This window comes from Hoplias malabaricus, chromosome 3 (assembly GCF_029633855.1).
Source record: "Hoplias malabaricus isolate fHopMal1 chromosome 3, fHopMal1.hap1, whole genome shotgun sequence".
Taxonomy (NCBI): domain Eukaryota; kingdom Metazoa; phylum Chordata; class Actinopteri; order Characiformes; family Erythrinidae; genus Hoplias; species Hoplias malabaricus.
In genome coordinates this window covers 34,506,647-34,528,147 of record NC_089802.1, presented here as the reverse complement: position 1 = coordinate 34,528,147, position 21,501 = coordinate 34,506,647, and the positions used below count along the sequence as shown (strand labels likewise).

General features: G+C 38.5%; 1 protein-coding gene across 1 annotated transcript; it reads right to left on the bottom strand.

Moving 5' to 3' along the window:
• Positions 1-1,245: 1,245 nt before the first annotated feature.
• On the bottom strand, positions 1,246-16,171 carry ccdc6b (coiled-coil domain containing 6b). The gene is made up of 9 exons (XM_066665631.1): positions 15,900-16,171; positions 12,276-12,425; positions 9,446-9,574; positions 8,372-8,475; positions 7,376-7,536; positions 6,068-6,224; positions 5,374-5,474; positions 2,992-3,113; positions 1,246-2,432 (listed from the first exon to the last, which is right to left on the bottom strand). The coding sequence occupies exons 1-9, from the start codon at positions 16,164-16,166 to the stop codon at positions 2,274-2,276; spliced, it is 1,350 nt and encodes a 449-aa protein (XP_066521728.1). The 5' UTR covers positions 16,167-16,171; the 3' UTR covers positions 1,246-2,273.
• Between the last annotated feature and the right edge of the window lie 5,330 nt (positions 16,172-21,501).

Genomic DNA, 21,501 nt, shown 5'->3' with positions numbered 1-21,501 from the left:
TCATGTTTGCATAATTGAAACCTAGTACAGACAAAAGGGGACCACATATTAAGGCTTTAATAATCTGATGTGGGGAAAAGCTAGATAATGCTTACATTTAGCAATACCACAGTGAGTTAAGGCTCAAAGGTGTTCCATCCATTAAAGATAGCAGTAAAACATGAGCAAACTTTACATTCATTTGTCAACAGTCTTAAAAAGAAAACAACGGAAGAAAAAAGGAAATGGTGGTATCTGAGTTCTGGTAAAATGAACACAATCCTGAAATGCATCTGAACACCTTTTGGTAAAACAAGATACTTTTTTTTGTCAACAATGAAATTAATATTTACACTGGAATTAAAAAAGTAAACAGATATTTGACAAATGAGGAAATGTAAGGGGAAAAAAAAAACAAATATCAAAAATATTGATGAACTGCAAACACATCAATATGGTTCACCCTAATGCCATCCGAGTTACATAGTAAACACATCAGTGGCAAAGTGCTGAGACTTGACACCACCAATGGCATCTTTAGGGTTGTGGAATCGCTCTAAACATCTGTGCCTTAACTACAACGGAACTGCGTAGTACCAGTTATCCTATTATCTAATTTGGTTTAGTTTTGATCAGTTGTGATTTCTGCAATAAATTAGCGTTCTTCACAATATACAGTAAGTGCTCTGTGTTAATCTTGTTCTGCATTTTAGCTGCACTAACTGATAGGCATTTGGTAGAGTAGAATCAACTGTGAAAATAACTAAACTCACGCCACCCTATGGACAAGGAGTTCTAAGACAAGATCACAAAACGTACTATGTTTGTCAATGGGGACAATTCCCCTCTGTCCGTGACATTTTGCAAAGCTTACCGAAAAAAAAAATACGTCTATTTACACTCTCAGCAAGTTATACTTTGAGGGGGTGCTCAACACAAAGGTTTTTAATCTTTAAAAACCAATCCACACCATCAGCTATATAGAACACATTCTCGGGGGCTGGGGGAGTCACAGTGGTACCAGTTACAGACACTGTTGTTGGAAAGATGTGAAGGTGAACTGGGAACAAGAACTAACATTCTCTCTCTCTCTCTCTCTCTCTCTCTCTCTCTCTCTCTCTCTCTCTCTCTCTCTCTCTCTCTCTCTCTCTCTCTCTCTCTCTCTCTCTCTCTCTCTCTCTCTCTCTCTCTCTCTCTCTCTCTCTCTCTATATATATATATATATATATATATATATATATATATATATATATATCTAAACCAAGGCATTTCGTTCAATGTGTTTCTGATTAGTACATGTCCAGAGGCCTACGGACAGACAGATGCACACAAACTGTGCAAAACACCAACAGCAGCATAATAAGTAAACCATTCTTCCTCCCTTTGAGCTAATAAGGATGCTAAAGAACAAGACCTACAAAACAACAACAACAACAAATACAACAAAAACAAAAATCACATATATAGAAAGCAAAATCATTACCCTACTCAGGCCAGGCTAGGGTAAATGCACCAACTGCATTTCATGCATGCTCTCAAAGCAGGTAACTAATGCATATTGCTGTGTGAGTGGGTTTTTTCCATGAGGCACAACTACAACAGGGTCTGTTGCCGCTGGCTAATCAGCCATTTGAGAGAACGCTTAAGGAATGACGTGGGGGCAGCGGTTGCCAAACCAACGCCAGTGCTTGTCTGCATCCCTTAAAGGCCATTAGACGCACACTCCACCAACCCATCTGGAGCACTTAACCACAGCTTTTAGCAGCTCCACACCAGCTGCCTGGGTCTAGTGCGTTAATAGTTACAAGACTTTTATATGAAAAGCCAAAGTCACGTTGGACCTTTTCATCAAGCATTTCTTCTCCTCCAGTACCTTGTGTTCTTTTAGTTGTCAGTAAGTAAAGCATACGCTGAGCTCTTGCAGAAGGCAAATCGTAAGCAGGCACATGCTGCTGACCCATTGATCAAAGGTCAGCTTACACCTTTTCTCAACACAAATTTTGAGGCTGAATTAATTGATTCCTTCCCTTTTTTTGATTATTTAACAGCCCCTTTGGAGGGGGGTTCTAAAATCGTTTAGTGTTGCAATTGATGCCATAGGAAATGTATGAAATAATGAAAGAAAAAAAAATGACATGAACACAATACAGATCAACAGTGAAGCCTATATGATTCTCAGTGCAAGAGAAAGGTGTGAACTTCATGTACATAGGACAGTTAAGCCTTTGGCTTGGCGGGAATACAGTAGCTCTGGTCTGAGTCCACTCTGATGGGTGTGCAGCAGAGCTCATGCATTATGGCTGCGAGGACTGCAGCTGCTGCGATGATGCCGTTTGCGCTGGGGGTGGTGGGGGAGGGGGTCCAGGCTGCACCCCAGCCTGTGTGTTCGGGGAAGGCGGTGGTGTAGGCCGCTTGAATTTGTCCGGACTGGTGCTTCTTCTTGGGGAAGGTCTCTGGAGAGGAAAAGAGAAATATGTTGAGGTGCTGATAATGAACGTGTATTTAATTTTCCACAAGCCTGACAATGGAACAAAACGTCAAACGGAGCAGTTTAAACATAATTTCTGGCAGGCTACACTGAGATAACATGAGATAAAATATTCAACTTCTTAATGTCAGGAAACATGATTATTTCAGGTGGAAAGAGAGCTCCCACAGTAGCAGCTCCATTTTTTCCTCCAAGTCTTAGAAGCAAAGTGTGCTCGAACATTTGGAAAATAATACAGAAGTGTAGTATACCAGACCTTCTGAGAAAGAACACAGGATCCTCTTTCCTCTCTGACTTCCCAACAAAGACTTACGCATGGCTTGGGAGAGTTATTTTTAATCACTCTATTAAAGTGCAGAGTAACAATAAGCAAGAATGCACTTCCTGCACGTGTGCCGCAGAAAGCCACCAGGTTCAAAAGGATGAAGAGAATCACCTCGCCATCAAGCACTTGGAGTCCTGAAGTCACGGGAAAAGGAATAAGGAGAGACATGGAAGCAAAGAAAAAAGGGACGATGACTCACTGCGATTCCGTGAGATGGTCCAACGTGCACATGAAGGCCTGGTGTGTTGTAGTAGGACATGCCTGCTCGGGTAAGTGTGGTTGGAGGGGTAAAACCCACTGTGTGACTGGCATAGGAGAGCCCTGCAAAAGTGCACACACAAACAAACACTGCTAAAACAGCTGGAGGAAGAGAAATCAGTATAGTTTCTACACATCCAAAAGCAGCAGACTTGCTTCGTAATAAACCAGCGTAGAGATTACAAGAGATTTATTAAATGATATAAAAAGAGCAAATACAATTAATCAACTTCTATAAAATGTATAAATCTGTCTGTGACCCAAACTGTTGCATATTTTGTTAAATACTAGGAAGAGCGCTCCTTACTTTATCCAATCTAATCTCAAAAGGCCAGTTTGGCTGCAAGATTTCATTAAAAACAAGTAGGAGCTCAACTATTTCTATTCATTTCATCAAGTGCTTTTAGTCATGAAACAAAATAAAATGAGAAATAATTAGCAGAGCTGCTGCGTTGTTGCACTGAACACCTGCAGCTATATGTGGATAAGACTGGAGACCTCTTTGCCCTTAAGGTCTGCATACCCTCAATTTAATCCATACAAGTTGTTTACACAGTCAAAGCTAAATTGGCCAGCAAATATTTGCACAAGACAGCTGTTTCCTAAAAATCTGCTTCAGCAAACAACATTCATTTGTCGTCACACTCAAGTTCCTCATGAGCTGCTTTAATATAAGGGTGAAAATAAACTGCAGCAAGAGTGACACGGGTCTGCCTCATAGCATGCTGGACTTATAACATTGGCATTTTAATGTGAACATAGTAATGTAAAGATCGCCCCCTACAGGTGTTATGTCACTCTAAGCTGTAAAGTATGCTAATATACTGCTGGCTCTGATAACAAAATGTGAATAAAGTGAGGCATCTGTGATGCCTCTTTCAATAAAGTTTAACTACTTACACTCTATAAGATCTTTTTACTAAAATATACAACTGCTTAGCTGCCTGATGTTTGCACTCTCACAAACATCAGGCAGCTAAGCAGTTGTATATTTTAGTAAAAAGATCTTATAGAGTGTAAGTAAAAAACTGTTTTTTGCCTGTAAAAGTTTATCAGGCCTCTATGGCCGGCTACTAACAAACAGGCACAAAACTACAAGAGGTTTGCCAAAGAACTTGAAAAGAAGCCTCATGAATATAGGCATCACATTCTCTGGTCAGGTTCAGCTTGTTTGACCAGGGCAATCACAGTGACTGTATAGCGCCAACCATAAAATATGGAGTCGAAAGAATGTAAATAAATGTGAATGTAAACATGTAATTGTATGTCTCTGTACAACATACGACAAAATGTGTCTTCTGCATTTAACCTATCTGTGGCAGTGAGAACACACACACACACACCCACAAGTGCACTGGGGGTTGTAAACTCACACCTAGAGCGGTGGGCAGCCACATCCCCAGCACCCAGGAAACAGTCGTGGGTCAGCAGGTATAGAGGACATGTCTTATAAATGGCATCACAAACCCTAGACTGTACACCAAAATATGATTCCCATATATAATATCATGCAGTGTAAATGGTTCCTCTAGTTACAGTTGTATTTTGTATTGTACCTGAATTTTGCAATTAAATGTGGCAAAATTTTATCATCAAAACGACCAGTTATGACATCGGACATTTGCACACTTAAGCGTATTCGGACAGAATTAGTTTTACCTGTGGACATTAGGGGGTAAAGTAATTTTTACCCGAGTATCTCAGTAGTTTTAATCCCGTCCAAATACACGAATTCAATTCAGTCATTTTTCTGGAGTGCCGCTCCTGTTTCAGGAAAGATTCCTTAGCCTTTTACCTACTGTAAAATGAGCAGTAAAAGCGACCCAAAGTTAAATTAAACCCATCCGAATTGAAATATGGGGTAATGCTCCGTCATATCCCAGAGAAAATTATTTTTTTGTGAGATTTCTCGAGAGCGGTGGAACATAAGGAGGCCTAGTGGTTTAATTAAACGCTCAGTGGCTGAACGACGCACCACGCTCAAATCCACAAAACGACGTGTAGGTATGTTTTGTCCACACTAGAAGCCTCCATACGTGTTATGAGCCGTATGTGTTAATGTGTCGTTACCATTAAACCGTTTATAATATCGGTTATAATAACTGTGTGAAGGTTTAGTAGTTTTTTTTTTTTTTCACCTTCTCGCCTGTTATCTTTTATTAAGGACTTGAAAATAAAGTCGTTTAAGGCTGTATATTTTTAATAGGAGGGCTGATCTCAGAACATTTGAGAACATTATATATATATATATATATATATATATATATATAAACAAATAAAAACATACTGGTTTAAAACTGCAGGTGAAGGTGTGTGTGCGCACCTGGTGATATGGGTCTGCTTGAGCTCGGTGAGGGTGTGTAAGGGATTGGGCTGGACACAGTGCGGGGACGAAGTCCTTGGGCTGACATTTCATTGAAGTACCTAGAGCATAAAAATTCCAAAATAAGATAATGATGTTTAAGACAAAAGCAATTTCTTGATTTGACTAGGATAAGGTTCGACTAGAATCAAGTCAAACAATTTCAAAATGGTCTGGGTTCAAAAATGCAAACCTATTCTCTGAATGTTTTTCCTTAAAGTATAACCTTGGAGTAAAGCTGGAGTTTAGAACTCCTGTTTTAGTAAAAGACTGGCACTTTCTCTACTTTGAAGAGTTACATTATCACTATTATTATTGCCTTAACCACATTACGTCCATCATTCTCACAGCAGTACTGTAATTAAATCCGTACACTGATTCTTGGTTCTTCCCAAGGTTTCTTCCTCCAGCTTCAAGAGAATCTTTCCTTGCCCCCAAGGCCTTTCTGATTCACATTATCTCTTGTTCTGGTAGCACTATTTTGCGACAACATCAGCTATAAAATTTATTAACTACATGGGAACATCTTCTCCCCCACTAGAGGGGGCAAAAGTTTGTAAAAAGTTTGTAAAAGGTAAACACATTTAAAACAGTTGTGAAACATAAGGTCAGTACATCCAGGTCACTAGGTATCACTATAACAGCTCTTAATTACCTCTCATCGTCCATCTCCAGACTGGACTCGCTCTCCGAGAGCTGCCTGCATAAAGCTTCCCGGCGCTCCACTTCCCGCTGCAGCTTCCTCTGCAACCGAATATTCTCCTCTCTCATGATCCGCTCCTCCTCAATGTATTGGGCTCGCTTCTCTGTGTCTGTGTTGGGCAACAAACACGTGCGTTTAAGACCGCAAATACCGCAACAGTAAACGAACACAAAGACACAGAATCAAATCGGGATTAAATTATAAGGCACAACCTGACCTTCAGGATCGTGGTGAGATTAACCAGACAGTTTCCATATCTACATTTTCACTGAGTTTATATGCAAATTTCAAGCAATTAAAAAACAAACAAACAAACAAAAACAAAAACTCTTTATGCAATTCTGTCACATCCTGCAAAGACTGTTCTCACATAAATATTGGTTTAATCAGCTACTAATCAGAGACGTTTTACTGCTGCAAATTGCTTACCCTCAGCTTCCCTGACTTCTGAATAAGCCCTGATGAAGACATCTGGTTAATTATTAATTATCCAGTTATGCACTGTGTATTTGTTTAAAGGGTCCAATAATTTAAGAAATCAGTTTTTTGTATTAATTATTTAATTAATTTAATTTATTATTATTATTATTATTATTATTATTATTTTGCTCATAATGATTGTTTTCTCTGCCTGAAAGAGTTGTTGGATAACAATAATTGAAGTAGTATCCAGTTGTTCCCACTATAGTGAAGTAATAAAAGGGCACATAAGAGAAATATCACTTTATGTGCTTTCTCCTTCTTGTTTAATTTTTAACGAATTATTTATTGTTATTTTTTTTTAACCCTCTCAAGTCTCAAGCATCCAGGATTACGCCAGGATTATGTCCAACTGGACATCTAAGATGACACTGAGAAAGGTGGATTAGAGCAGGGTCGCTGTAATCAGAACTTGTCCTTGACTGCCTGATCTTACTTGGGTCATTCTACTGTCTTGCCCAAGGCAACAGTGAAACAGCAGCACTCGGGCACAATGTTCATTTCTAGGGAATGAGTCAACAGGCCTCAAACCCCCCCCCCCCCCCACTCCACCCAAAGTGTTGAAAAATTGGGATAAAACAGCAGGTGTTAGGAAACAACTGAGTGTTTCATCAGCTTGGCAGGCTTGCTTTTACAGTGTACAGCTCCATCTAGTGGACACTGAAAGAACTGTCTACGACAATTTTAGCCCAAATCTATAGGTCATAGTTTGCATCCGTCTTTAGAACCCATGCTTTTCTAAAGAGTGAGTGGGGTTGAGCCTTGGCTGTGTCCACTCACGCTGCAGTTCGGCAGTGCGCAGGTTCTTCTTCAGCCTCTCCACCTCGCTCTTTAGGAAGCGGATGTGTCTCATCATGTTCTCTGGAGAGTCAATCTCCATGGAGATGTCCCTGGGGGATGGAGGAGCAGAGACTGGCTGGTCTAGCTTCTCCTGGAGAATCCTACATGAATACGAAAAAGGAGAAACCAGAATCATTTGTATTGCTGAGGTGCAAATGGCTAAGACAAAAAAACAAAAACAGCTGCTGATACTAGGCCGAGGCTTAGTATACAGTTATTCAGCCTAAGACTTAATATTCAGTAACTGCTGCAACAACAGTTACCAGTTGCTAAACATTATATTTATTGTCAGTGTGGCCCTTATCTTACTTATTATTTCCTCTTTACAAAATTGTTTAATATTTATTGTATGTATATGCTATTTTGATGCTAAGGTTATAGGTTCACTACAGTTAAACCTATACAGTTTGAAGTTATGAGAGTGGGGAATTGAGGAATGAGTCCAATACAAGAGTTTTAGGCTTAAAAGCAATGTCCAATGTTTTTAAAATAACTTGAAAATTCATTCATTCATTCATTATCTGTCAGCACATATCCAGTTCAGGGTCTCAGTGGGTCCAGAGCCTACCTGGAATCATTGGGCACAAGGCAGGAATACACTGGAGGGGGCACCAATCCTTCACAGGGCAACACAGACACTCACACATTCACTCACATAAATATTCTACAGAATATTTGCTGAATCTACAGAAGGGGTGCACCGCAGAAATTTTGGGAGACACTGGTTTATATGTATCATAAAACAGATAACAGACAATGGCTTTAATGATTTAATTAGATAAACAATCCCTACCTAACCAATCACAGATAGCCAGAAATTTGAGAAAAAATATGATTACACCCAAAACTCAATATACTTATCATGTTCTACTGATTTTCAGTCTGGTTGAGCTACATTGCTCTCTAAGATTCTGTCTACAACAAAATAGCACTGACCTTTTTTCAGCCTCCAACTTGTCCATACGCTTCCACAGTCGGTTGACCAGTGCTTCTTGCTCTTGCTCCAACGTGTTCTCCAAATCAATCTTCTCTCGTCTGAGCTAGAAAAGAAGAACAGGGAGCCATTTCAGTAATGAAACTGAGACCGTAACCATACTGCAGTGTCTGAAACTGAAACTCTTTGTTTAATCTAATACACAAGTATTAAGCCCATTGTAGACATTACAGATAGAGAACCTCAATTTATTTTACTGCCCAGATTTGCTGTACTGTCTTGACTGATCAGGGATTTCTGTATAGGAAAGTACACTATACTCATTCATTCATTACTGCTTATCCAGTTCAGGGTCGCGGTGGGTCCGGAGCCTACCTGGAATCACTGGGTTCAAGGCAGGAACACACCATGGAGGAGGCGCCAGTCCTTCACAGGGCAACGCAGACACACATTCACTCACACACTCACATCTACAGACACTTTTGAGCTGCCAATCCACCTACCAACGTGTGTTTTTGGAGCGTGGGAGGAAACCCACACAGACACAGGGAGAACACACCACACTCCTCACAGACAGTCACCCGGAGGAAACCCACGCAGACACAGAGAGAACACACCACACTCCTCACAGTCACCCGGAAGAAACCCAGGAGGTCCCTGGAGCTGTGACAGAGGCACTACCTGCTGCACCACCGTACCACCCCAGTACACTATACTGTATACTCAGTTTCCAGATACTCTTTGTAATTGGTGTTGATTTTGTTGCTGACATGGGGCTCAACCCCATGCACTGCTTGTTTAATCTTACTAAAGAATTCTAGGGTAGCTGCACATGACTTAAAGTCATCATGCCCAATGCTAAGCTAGGACAACAAAAATTGGACCTGCGTCATTTGAAGTGATGGTGCTTTATCCAATAAATTCGGGTTGATTTGAGATCTTGAACTAACCTTCCAACACCAGTACATGATATCACTATCAACAATGTCCCAAAGGTGTTGACACATTATTCATAAAAAGTGGAATAAGCTGTTGTTTTTAACCATTTGGATTTACAGTGTGTGTACACTGTGTACCTGTTCTAATGTCAGCTGTTTGGAGATGGTGTCATTTTCCAGCTTTTTGATCTTCTTCATCAGTTTATTGACCTGGAACTCTTGCTCTTGCTCCAAGTGCTGCTCCAGCTCAGCTTTCTCATGTTGTAACTAAGACAGAAGAGAGAAGTAAGAAAAGATACATCTTTAAGCCTAATGTGTTTTCTGAAATACTGTGTGATTAATTCTATTATAAACATAGACAGCATAAGATGTAAATTATCCTATACCACATAGGGCTCGCCACACTCTCTTCCTACCAACAACCACATTCTGGACCTCAACAATAAAGATGCTGTGGCCATTTATCATCTGATCAGCAACCAGCTACATCTAGCAACATTTAATACATTAAAGTCTGCGTACTTCAGCTTCTTCCTTTTCGAATGCTTCATCTACTGCATCCTCAAATATAACTGTTAACTCTATGAAAGTAAACAGATTTATTTCTTATTTATTTTCAGATAATTTCAGAGTAGAGTACTATGTCTGGCCTCAGTGCAGTTAACACAATACAACATTAAAAGGGTTGCATTACAGTGGATAAAGAATGGAAAAAAAAACTGCTTCAAGTTCTGCCCATTCCCATCTGTGCTGAGACAGTGCACATTAACAGGTGTCTATTTCTCATACACATACAAAGGCATACTGACTCAACTCCTGGGCGACTAGAAAACGCTGAAAGCCTCAAATGTGACCTTGGGGAGCCACTCAACAAATTCCACCCTCTCAAAACTTTCCCGAAAAACACTTGATTCATCACCTAGAGAATTACCCAAAAACCTGGGTTGCGCCATCTAAGTGAACAAGATATACCTAGTGCCCATCTCATCAGGAGGCAAAAAATAACCAACTTTACAGACCTTGAACTATAGCTGAATACCTAAAGGCACATGTCTGTGGCAAACATAAGCTTATATAGAATAACTATATATATATATATATATATATATATATATATATATATATATATATATATATATATATAATCAGTACTTTTTCCTGTGTTTAAGGGGTAGGCCTATCTTTTGAGACTCAAGCACCTTGTCAGTAGCTATATCTTCGATGTGAAAGGAGGCTAATATTTTTCCATGTACAATTTAGTAATTATTTATCGTCACTGTTTACCCCAAAAAGGAGCTACACGTTCAGTTGTGCATCAAACCACCTTATTTTAAAACAAAAACAGTAAGCAACAGAAACAGTGTTTTTCTGTGTGAGAGACTTCCTGTTCACTGTACTAGTTTTGTTGCCCTGAGTAAAAAAAAACTGTAAGAGTTCTCAAAATACGATACAGACTGAATACTGAGTCTTACCACATCCTCAAAGTTATCATCAAGAGGGATGTGGACGTGAAGACTTGGCCAGACATAAAAACGCAGACCTTGTTAAGCTGCTTAGTGTCGTCTTTTGAAGTGAGCGGGTGACCATTGCACAGCTCCCAGAGAATTGGATATCAGCCTCTCCATTAAAGTCCCTTATGTTTAAAATCATGAATATAACTACACATAAAATTAATATTGATATAAAAACTACATTTTTTCCCCCAATTATGGTTTATTATGGAAATTAGTGTTAATATGCATTAAGTATATTAAACTTCTATAAATGTAAAGAATATAATGTTTGTATAAATACAATAATGGTATAAATTATTTGTATTATTATTATCATTATTATGATTCATAACAATAAATTCTTGAGTGTTGGTTATTATAAAAAACAGGTTCAGACAGGTTCAGTCGCTTCACTGGTTTCTTTAAATTCAGAGCATTTAAGAAAAGCTGAAGATCTTCATCACCGTTGGAGGCAGATAGAAATTGTATAAAGAAATCAGTGATTATCTTGTTGTTATCTGGACTGCATTTAAATTACACAATGATTTCCACTTGCACCTGGGACACACACTGTCCTGAGCTTCTGACATGGCAGATGTGGATGGAAATGTAACACAGAGGAAGTCAAGGACCCCATGGATATTTAATATTGTCCCAATCGTTAATTAACTGCAAATTAATTGTAAAAGGAGAAGTGCATATGTAGCTGCCACACTGAGTATCAGCAGTTAATCCCTTTAGTCTATTTTAGGACACTTGTTGCAACAGCATGACTTAAGAACCATGAACAAAATGCATTTTGGTAAAATACAATCATTATATTGTGATGCAAAACAAGGATGCTCCATTTGAACCATATTGTACTGGTATTTTATAATTCATTGTGTCAGTAATAATTGTCATTTAAGCCCTGCAATGAATATTGCTGGTATAGGTCTTAATCAGTGCTTATTTTCTGATAAAAAGACCTACTGCTGGCTGATCATATAAACTAATAAGTTTATCTGATTGATTAATTAATTAAATAAGACTAATTAGCAGAGTACAGGATTCAACTGGCATTAATGCAGGTTATTTTAAACTACTGCTAAGCTCACCTAACAATTACATTTTGAAAAGCTCATTGCTTTGAGTTAATGGCAGTTCAATGTACACATGTTGCAATTAATATATATATTTATTTCTATTTTACTATGCATTGGACACTTATTGGACAGGGTGTGAAAATGACCATTTTCTAAAATATCTTTTGACCCTACCATAAGAAATAAAAAGGCTTAGACTGGGGGTCCCTTATGTCCTTATGTCTACTATAAAATAACAACACTGTTCTAAAATCTATGCTTGTAGGCATGAGGTAAGAGTATCTTATAAACTGAACACTCGTAGTATGTATAATATGACTGTAGTGACTTTTCTTGAATGCCACAGAGGACAAAGAAAGTTACTCAGGACGATTATGGAGCCACACGTACTTGCATAAGTTTTCGAGAGAGCTCGTTGGTGAGGAATTCTTCTTCTTTCTCATAATTGACGGCTAGTGTTTCTTTCTCTTTCTGCAGAGCCTGGATCTTCTTGAACAGCGTGTTACTGATGAACTCCTCTTCTTGTTCTGCTCTGGCTTGCTGCAGATAAGAAATTATGACATTAGAAAAAATCAATCGTAACAATGCATCTCTGTATTAGATTCCGATAGCACATCGTATGTCCACTGTCAGTTGGAACTCAGTAATCGTGGACACAGATATTTGTAGCCACACATTTCCCACAAAGTTTTGACAATTCAGCTGGACAATGATCAAATATTTAAGATCTGGAAGTCAGGGTAGAACTCTCACCTGAAAGAACTGATACGGTAAATGAAGATGAAAAAAGATGATGTCGGAGGGGCAATTTATGTTGATGTTAAGTCTTTTCTGGATGCACGCCTGACCCTACCAAAGAATGACTTCAGGAAAAAAAAAAGTGAGGCTCACATTTCACACTGAGAGAGTTTTTCTCTGATATTAAAACTTAAAGCAATGTAAAATATAGATATTGATGCAATATATTTATATCTACTATGATACGTGGCACCAAATGGAACCGGTGTGCATAATTCACGGTGAGTGCTATATTCAGTGCTCTACATCAAAGATAATGTGTCATTTTTAATCCAGGGTCTGACAAGTACTGGGTTTTCTCGGCTATACTACAGTAAACAACTGCCCTTAACAATCCCTTGATCTCTAATCAGCTTTCAGAGAGATCAAACAAGCATTAGGTTATAGTATAACTAATGTTTCCTAAAAGAAATGTCTTCTATTCTCTTTCTTTTTTGTATCCTTAAGTGACTGTTACATTGAGTCACCTATTCAGTGTCTTCCATTTATTTGCTGCAAAGCAGCTCCATGGAAAAGGCTTGTAATACACTCACTCACATAAATCCTCACTCCTGTTTTGTAACAGCAACACGAGTCCTACTTAGTGCTTTGCATGCAACACATTGTGTCTTTGTTAAACTACTTTAGAATTACACAATCTTGGAGCAGTTATTTTTTACAGAACCAGAGAAGCAGGACATGATAAAATATCGTAGTTTGTCTATCAGTAGTGAAATGCCTCATTCAGAGGTTGAACATTTACATTACATTACTAATTGTTCTAATATTAAGTACCAAATATTCAAATGACATTACTAAATACAACAGAAAAAAAAATACTGCTTAAAATTCTGAACTATCTGTGCATTCAAACCAACCAAGACTCTTCTACTACATTACTATGTCAGAAGTACCATTAATGAACAACAAAGGTTTATGCAATCTTTAGTCATGATTAGTACCACATGGAATTCCCTAAAGGTCATAATGTTGGCACAAAACATGTTTTGCAATAAGATTGTTTTTCACAATATGAAGGAGAACTGAAACCACAGCACAAACTCTAAAAGTGTTATTTCTAGATGTTTAGTGCCAGCTGTTTACAGACCGTACAACTTAAGGGCACCAGGAACAACATTACAGGGGTAGATACAAAGTTCTCATTTTCAGTGCCTCAGAAGCTTTACTTCTTCTGTAAGTTTCGAGATACAAGGTTTTGCCATATTGTCAGTTTGCACGTGTGTTTAATAATACAGTTAAAAAGCTTGAGCTAGACAGGCATTAAAAAAAAGATATCATGGAAACTTATGCATCTTATTAGACTGCATGCAGCACAGTGCATTGTACCCCGAGTTCTTATAGCTGTTTTTTTATGTTATCTGAATATTTCTATAACTTTACAATACAATGTTATCATGACCTATTTAGAATGACTGTACCTTACATTAGCCTCACCAATCTCTGTCCACTGAGCGGGACCCTTTCATCAGAATAATAACTAATACCGATGACAGAAAACAAAAAGTGGTGGTGTTTAACAAGGATAGACAACTGCAGGAAAATCACCCCAATTTAGAATGCTGTCTTTTCTGAAAACACCTTAAACAAGTATGAGTGGTGTTCACATACTAAAGACATTCAAATAATTTACTTCTTTTCCATGCATACTGCGGGAAACACTTCCTGCTGAATATGTGAAATTGTGGAATAATCAAAATATGTATTGAGGATGAATGTAACAGGGCTGAGGGAACGTTTAAGTCCTTCTCCTGTCACTGATTATACTCTTGAAATTTAACCTCTTTTCATCAACTGCCAGAAGCCTTAAAAGTGACAGTCAACATTAATTTGAATGAAAAAGCTTTTTTTTTTTTTTTTTTTTTAAATCTAGGGATTTTTAGACAACAAATAGACCTCCAAACTTTGAAAAGCATGAAACAAGATGAGGATATCGCACCCTTCCTGCTCCAAAGGTGGGTAATACTAACTTATATTCACTGTAGATGGAATAGACTAAATTCCTGAGAGCAGTAACTGCATGAAAGTAAACACAAACAGTGTCCTCAAATGTACTGTCCCACCTTAAAATACATGGAGCTTCTGAACATAAACAAACAAGAGAACAGTGTTTCCCCACAATCTGAGACATTGCCTTTAAAATAGCTTTGATATAAAAACTTTTGCTTTCATCCAGTAAGCACACACATTACTTGGCACTCTATCTCCATATACACGTGAAGGCCCAGCCATGGTGCAGACAGCTTATTATACACATATTCTAGTGTATTTGCTTTTAACACTACAAGGAATTATTTACAAAGTAGAAATCTTGATATTCACTGGATGGGGGTTTTAAATACATTTGCTTCCCCTTCAATGGATGACTCATAAAATGGGTGGACGTTTCAAGCATGAGGTATTAAAGCAATTCACACAATGTAGATAAATGTCTGAATTATTATATTTCAAATTAAATATAAATTAGTTTAAAGGTCTGGGACTGGTAAAGATGCTTTTTTACGTTAAACTATATATCTGAAACGTGTATGGGTTATAAAAATTGAAGGACACCCAGTCTTAAACACCTTCTACATATGCATGCAATATCATTAAGCAGCTTAGGCTGCTAAAGTAAAGCTGACATTAGCTAAACTGTTTGCTAACCTTATCTCATATACCTTTTAGGAATTAACAGTAACGTTTAAGAATGGACAACCTGGGTGACTTTAAGAGTTTTAAAAGTGCAACTTTACTGTTGTTATATAAGTAAGTTCGCCAAATAACTTTAATGCGTTTAACAACATTCACTTTAGCCAATTAGCTCGCTAGCAGAACACTGACCTATAACAAGCATGGGGCGCCTCCAAAATGGCACCGTACTCCCTGCATAGTGCACTTGACAAGAGTTAAAAGTAAAGGGCCCTGCACAAAATCAGTGCACATTACGTCTAAAAAATATTCACCTGTGATTCAGATTCCTTTACAAAAGTCACAAATGGACAAATAACGCACTGAGCCAAAATGAAATAACCCAAACTAGTACACTGGGTAGGGAGTATGGGGGCATATGGAATACACAGCTAGGATAGCTAGGTAGCAACATGCGTTAATGTAGACAAGATTTGCAGAAGTATTCAGCAACTCATAATAATAACGTTAGCTGCACATGCAATAAATAATATATAAACAAAAACAGGAGGTGGCTGAGTTGCAAAAGTGACTGCTCCTGCCACTTACAATAGTGACGCTGGCTTTGCGCAGGTCTCTGTTCTCCTCCTGCAGTGCCTTGCATTTCAGCTTGAACGTTTCCAGCTCGATTTTCAGCACTTTGTTCTCTTGCTGCAGGGACGCCAGGCGGTTGGTGAGCTCCTCCAGCCGAAAAGGAGAGATCACGATGCCCGGCTTTGTGGAAGAAGATGATGAAGACGGACACTGAGCGGCGGCGGAGGAGCTGCTGCTGCCCGCACCGTCAGTATCACTCTCACTAGCACTGTCCGCCATCATTACACACACACACACACACACACACAGAGAGAGAGAGAGAGAGAGAGAATGAATGAATACTGAATAGTGGAAGAGAGAGAAAGAGAATACTGAATAATGGAAGAGAGAGAGAGAATACTGAATAGTGGAAGAGAGAGAGAGTACTGAATAGTGGAAGAGAGAGAGAGAATACTGAATAGTGGAAGAGAGAGAGAGTACTGAATAGTGGAAGAGAGAGAGAGTACTGAATAGTGGAAGAGAGAGAAAGAGAATACTGAGTAATGGAAGAGAGAGAGAGAATACTGAATAGTGGAAGAGAGAGAGAGTACTGAATAGTGGAAGAGAGAGAGAGTACTGAATAGTGGAAGAGAGAGAGAGTATACTGAATAGTGGAAGAGAGAGAGAATACTGAATAGTGGAAGAGAGAGAGAGAATACTGAATAGTGGAAGAGAGAGAGAATACTGAATAGTGGAACAGAGAGAGAGAGAGTACTGAATAGTGGAAGAGAGAGAGAGAATACTGAATAGTGGAAGAGAGAGAGAATACTGAATAGTGGAACAGAGAGAGAGAGAATACTGAATAGTGGAAGAGAGAGAGAGAGAGAGAGAATACTGAATAGTGGAAGAGAGAGAGAGTATACTGAATAGTGGAAGAGAGAGAGAATACTGAATAGTGGAAGAGAGAGAGTACTGAATAGTGGAAGAGAGAGAGAGAGTATACTGAATAGTGGAAGAGAGAGAGAGAGAGTATACTGAATAGTGGAAGAGAGAGAGAGTACTGAATAGTGGAAGAGAGAGAGAGTACTGAATAGTGGAAGAGAGAGAGTACTAAATAGTGGAAGAGAGAGAGAGAGTACTGAATAGTGGAAGACAGAGAGAGTACTGAATAGTGGAAGAGAGAGTACTAAATAGTGGAAGAGAGAGAGAGAGTACTGAATAGTGGAAGAGAGAGAGAGTACTGAATAGTGGAAGAGAGAGAATACTGAATAGTGGAAGAGAGAGAGAGTACTGAATAGTGGAAGAGAGAGAGAATACTGAATAGTGGAAGAGAGAGAGAGAGTACTGAATAGTGGAAGAGAGAGAGAGAGTACTGAATAGTGGAAGAGAGAGAGAGTATACTGAATAGTGGAAGAGAGAGAGAGTACTGAATAGTGGAAGAGAGAGAGAGTACTGAATAGTGGAAGAGAGAGAGAGTACTGAATAGTGGAAGAGAGAGAGAGTACTGAATAGTGGAAGAGAGAGAGAGTACTGAATAGTGGAAGAGAGAGAGAGAGTACTGAATAGTGGAAGACAGAGAGAGAATACTGAATAGTGGAAGAGAGAGAGAGAGTACTGAATAGTGGAAGACAGAGAGAGAATACTGAATAGTGGAAGAGAGAGAGAGAGTACTGAATAGTGGAAGACAGAGAGAGAATACTGAATAGTGGAAGAGAGAGAGAGAGTACTGAATAGTGGAAGACAGAGAGAGAATACTGAATAGTGGAAGAGAGAGAGAGAGTACTGAATAGTGGAAGACAGAGAGAGAATACTGAATAGTGGAAGAGAGAGAGAGAGTACTGAATAGTGGAAGAGAGAGAGAGAGTACTGAATAGTGGAAGACAGAGAGAGAATACTGAATAGTGGAAGAGAGAGAGAGAGTACTGAATAGTGGAAGACAGAGAGAGAATACTGAATAGTGGAAGAGAGAGAGAGAGTACTGAATAGTGGAAGAGAGAGAGTATACTGAATAGTGGAAGAGAGAGAGAGTATACTGAATAGTGGAAGAGAGAGAGAGTACTGAATAGTGGAAGAGAGAGAGAGTACTGACTAGTGGAAGAGAGAGAGTACTAATTAGTGGAAGAGAGAGAGAGTACTGAATAGTGGAAGAGAGAGAGAGTATACTGAATAGTGGAAGAGAGAGAGAGTATACTGAATAGTGGAAGAGAGAGAGAGTACTGAATAGTGGAAGAGAGAATACTGAATAGTGGAAGAGAGAGAGAGTACTGAATAGTGGAAGAGAGAGAGAATACTGAATAGTGGAAGAGAGAGAGAGAGTACTGAATAGTGGAAGAGAGAGAGAGAGAGAGAGTACTGAATAGTGGAAGAGAGAGAGAGTATACTGAATAGTGGAAGAGAGAGAGAGTACTGAATAGTGGAAGAGAGAGAGAGAGTACTGAATAGTGGAAGAGAGAGAGAGAGTACTGAATAGTGGAAGAGAGAGAGAGTATACTGAATAGTGGAAGAGAGAGAGAGTACTGAATAGTGGAAGAGAGAGAGAGTACTGAATAGTGGAAGAGAGAGAGAGTACTGAATAGTGGAAGAGAGAGAGAGTACTGAATAGTGGAAGAGAGAGAGAGAGTACTGAATAGTGGAAGACAGAGAGAGAATACTGAATAGTGGAAGAGAGAGAGAGAGTACTGAATAGTGGAAGACAGAGAGAGAATACTGAATAGTGGAAGAGAGAGAGAGAGTACTGAATAGTGGAAGACAGAGAGAGAATACTGAATAGTGGAAGAGAGAGAGAGAGTACTGAATAGTGGAAGACAGAGAGAGAATACTGAATAGTGGAAGACAGAGAGAGAATACTGAATAGTGGAAGACAGAGAGAGAGTACTGAATAGTGGAAGAGAGAGAGAGAGTACTGAATAGTGGAAGAGAGAGAGAGAATACTGAATAGTGAAAGAGTTGTGAATAGTGGGAGAGTTGTCATACATCAAACATGGAAACGTCACACATGGCAAAGTCAAACGGTGATATGGTCTGAAGCTAATATTATGTAATGTTCGTTTAAACGAAATAATTATATTAATAAGTAACAATAAAAGTAACTCATATACAATTATTACAGAATTTTCTAGCATAGGCCTGAGGGTGAATTAAATTTGATGAAAAAAAAAAGACCTTTTGAGTGCATGCACACATTAATTCTGAATCTGAAGCAGCCCACACCATCAAATAAAACACGATTTCCTAGGTGTAGGGGTGTCTCAATTTCTGTGGAAGAGAGGTAGGGTTGAGGGGGAGGGCTATGTACCAAACAGAGTACACACTTCAAAGGAAGGGCTACCAAAATGAGAAAAAGAAATGCAAAATGTCAGTAGCCAATAAAGACGTTGGCAAAGCATATTGAGCATTCTAACGAAATTCCATTAGCAGCAGTTTGAAAAGAAATGTTGGCTAGCTTCAAATGTCTCAGAGGAAGCATGTGCTGTCTTCATCCTCCCAAGATGTTAGCACTGTGTTATGCAAGTGCTAGCATGTGTGGGTTGATAAGAAATGGCCATGACTGAAGAGAAAATTGCTTTAAAAACAAGCATTTAGACGTCTGATCAAATAAGTTGCTGAAGTTGTCTAATGTATGTTTTCTGTTTGTGCAGTAGACACAGACAGGGTTAGCATAAAGTGTCATTACTTTTATTATTATTGTGCAACCCTTGAACCACTGTAATACTGAGTAATTTGGCATGTGACACTATAATGTCTCATATATGCACTCATTGCCCTTTTTTAAATGGAGCAGATAATGGGAACTGCGTTCTTAAATATAGTACAGCCTTGGTTTCATATCAGAAATACATTATACGAGCTTGAAGGAGCTACAACAGCACGGCGAGATGTAGATAAAAAAAATCTTCTGTTCAATTAATATGACACTCCCTGCCTCCTTTGCATACTGATCTGGCCTATCTAGCTAGCATGTTGCTAATACTTACCTTCACTGAGGTGTTCATAAATCTTCCCCACTAAATCAATTTATGTTTAGATTTACAAAACAAGTAGCCTTTTTTTTGAGCTTCGGCTTCCACTTTTGAACAAGTCTAACACAGTAATACTATACTGCTTGGTGATCGAAAGGCAAAGTATACAGACAGATATTTGCTGCCATTTTAGAAGTAAACTGTGGCCAAAACGGTACTGAAGTTACTAAACTCTGAGCATTTGCTTCCTTTTGCAGGTTTAATAATGTGATAATGTTGTGAGAAATGTAATTACTAAGTCCCACGATGGAAATATTACTAGGGAATTCCTCTAGGGAATATTTATATAGGGAATATTTTAAATTTAAATATGTGAAATTCTTTGCTAAATGCTTCATCTTTATTGCTGTAAAGATATAATATACAAATTAATGCATACGTTGGAAGATATTTTAGGTAGAAATAATCAGCTATATATATGTAGTGACATTCATCAGACACCCATTTGACCACTGGTTTAAAAAATAAATAAGTTTTCATGAATAAAATTGTAACATTTTGAGCATAACATCTTTGGACTATCAGCCTGTAATGCTACACCCTTTTGTAGAATTCAGGGGATTTATATTTTGGGAACCGTTCATAGGTATACTTACTTATACCCTAAAAAATTGGTTAGTAATATCCAAGTATAAGGTTTTTGGCAGCAATGCAAGTTCGGCACTCCAGCTTTATGGTCTGGCCATATGGAGCAGTAATGTTAAAAAAAACTGACCATTTATCCAAGTAACAGTCCCTGGTATCCTTGCTAAGTCTCTCTGAATAGAATCCTCTCACTTTGCTCATACCTCTCCAGGATTAGTGCTGTCACAGCTGCCCAAAGATAAAAATAAAATGATGCTCTTTACTAGGATTGGGCAGTATAACAGTAATACAATATAATGTGGTATTTAAAAATGTGGACATTATCTCAAAATGAGGGTGGTATTTCAAAATTATGACATAGGGTGTGTCAAATTTCTGTTCTGTATCTTTAAAGGTGACGTTCATGATTGTAATCAAATAACACTTTTTATAAAACTCAGAGGATGTTTCCTCACAATTTGCTAGCTCTCAGGTCTGTTTGTGTGTTGGAAAGTGGTCTAATGTGATTAAGAAGCCACAGGATATATAAATGAGTAAAATATGAAACTAACACTGTCCGGTGCTAGGCTTTATCTTTTTTTTTTTTTTTTTTTTTGGGTAAATAAAAAAATAAAAATGTGGGTAATATTGACTTATTACAAGAGTAATTTTTTTCCTCAAACATAGCATTTCACCTTAAAAAACGCGGAGCTTCTGAACGTAAACAAACCAGAGAGAACTGTGTTTCCCCACAATCGTAGATGTTCCCCTTTAGGTACAAAACCAAAGATTTCGTTAATGTTAATACATTCATGAGGGGACCCACACTCACAGATATGAGGCTTATTCAGCGCCACAGTGCACACACCCACCCCTACCCCACAGGTATACTGTATTAATATTCTGAGACGGTATGATGTGGATACCGACCAACCCTATTTACCTTTTTCCATTGTGAAAATACTGTATAATGTATATAAATAATGGCATGTTGGTAACATCAATATGCAAAATTCATACTTGACTGACAAAGACCTATAGAGCTTTACATTATG

Excerpts from the sequence above, each read along its gene's own strand:
- ccdc6b (XM_066665631.1), bottom strand. The coding sequence starts at position 16,166 with ATGATGGCGGACAGTGCTAGTGAGAGTGATACTGACGGTGCGGGCAGC. Across the intron at positions 12,426-15,899 it reads GCAAAGCCAGCGTCACTATT|CAAGCCAGAGCAGAACAAGA; the intron begins GTAAGTGGCAGG and ends TCTTATCTGCAG. Across the intron at positions 2,433-2,991 it reads GACCATCTCACGGAATCGCA|AGACCTTCCCCAAGAAGAAG; the intron begins GTGAGTCATCGT and ends TTTCCTCTCCAG.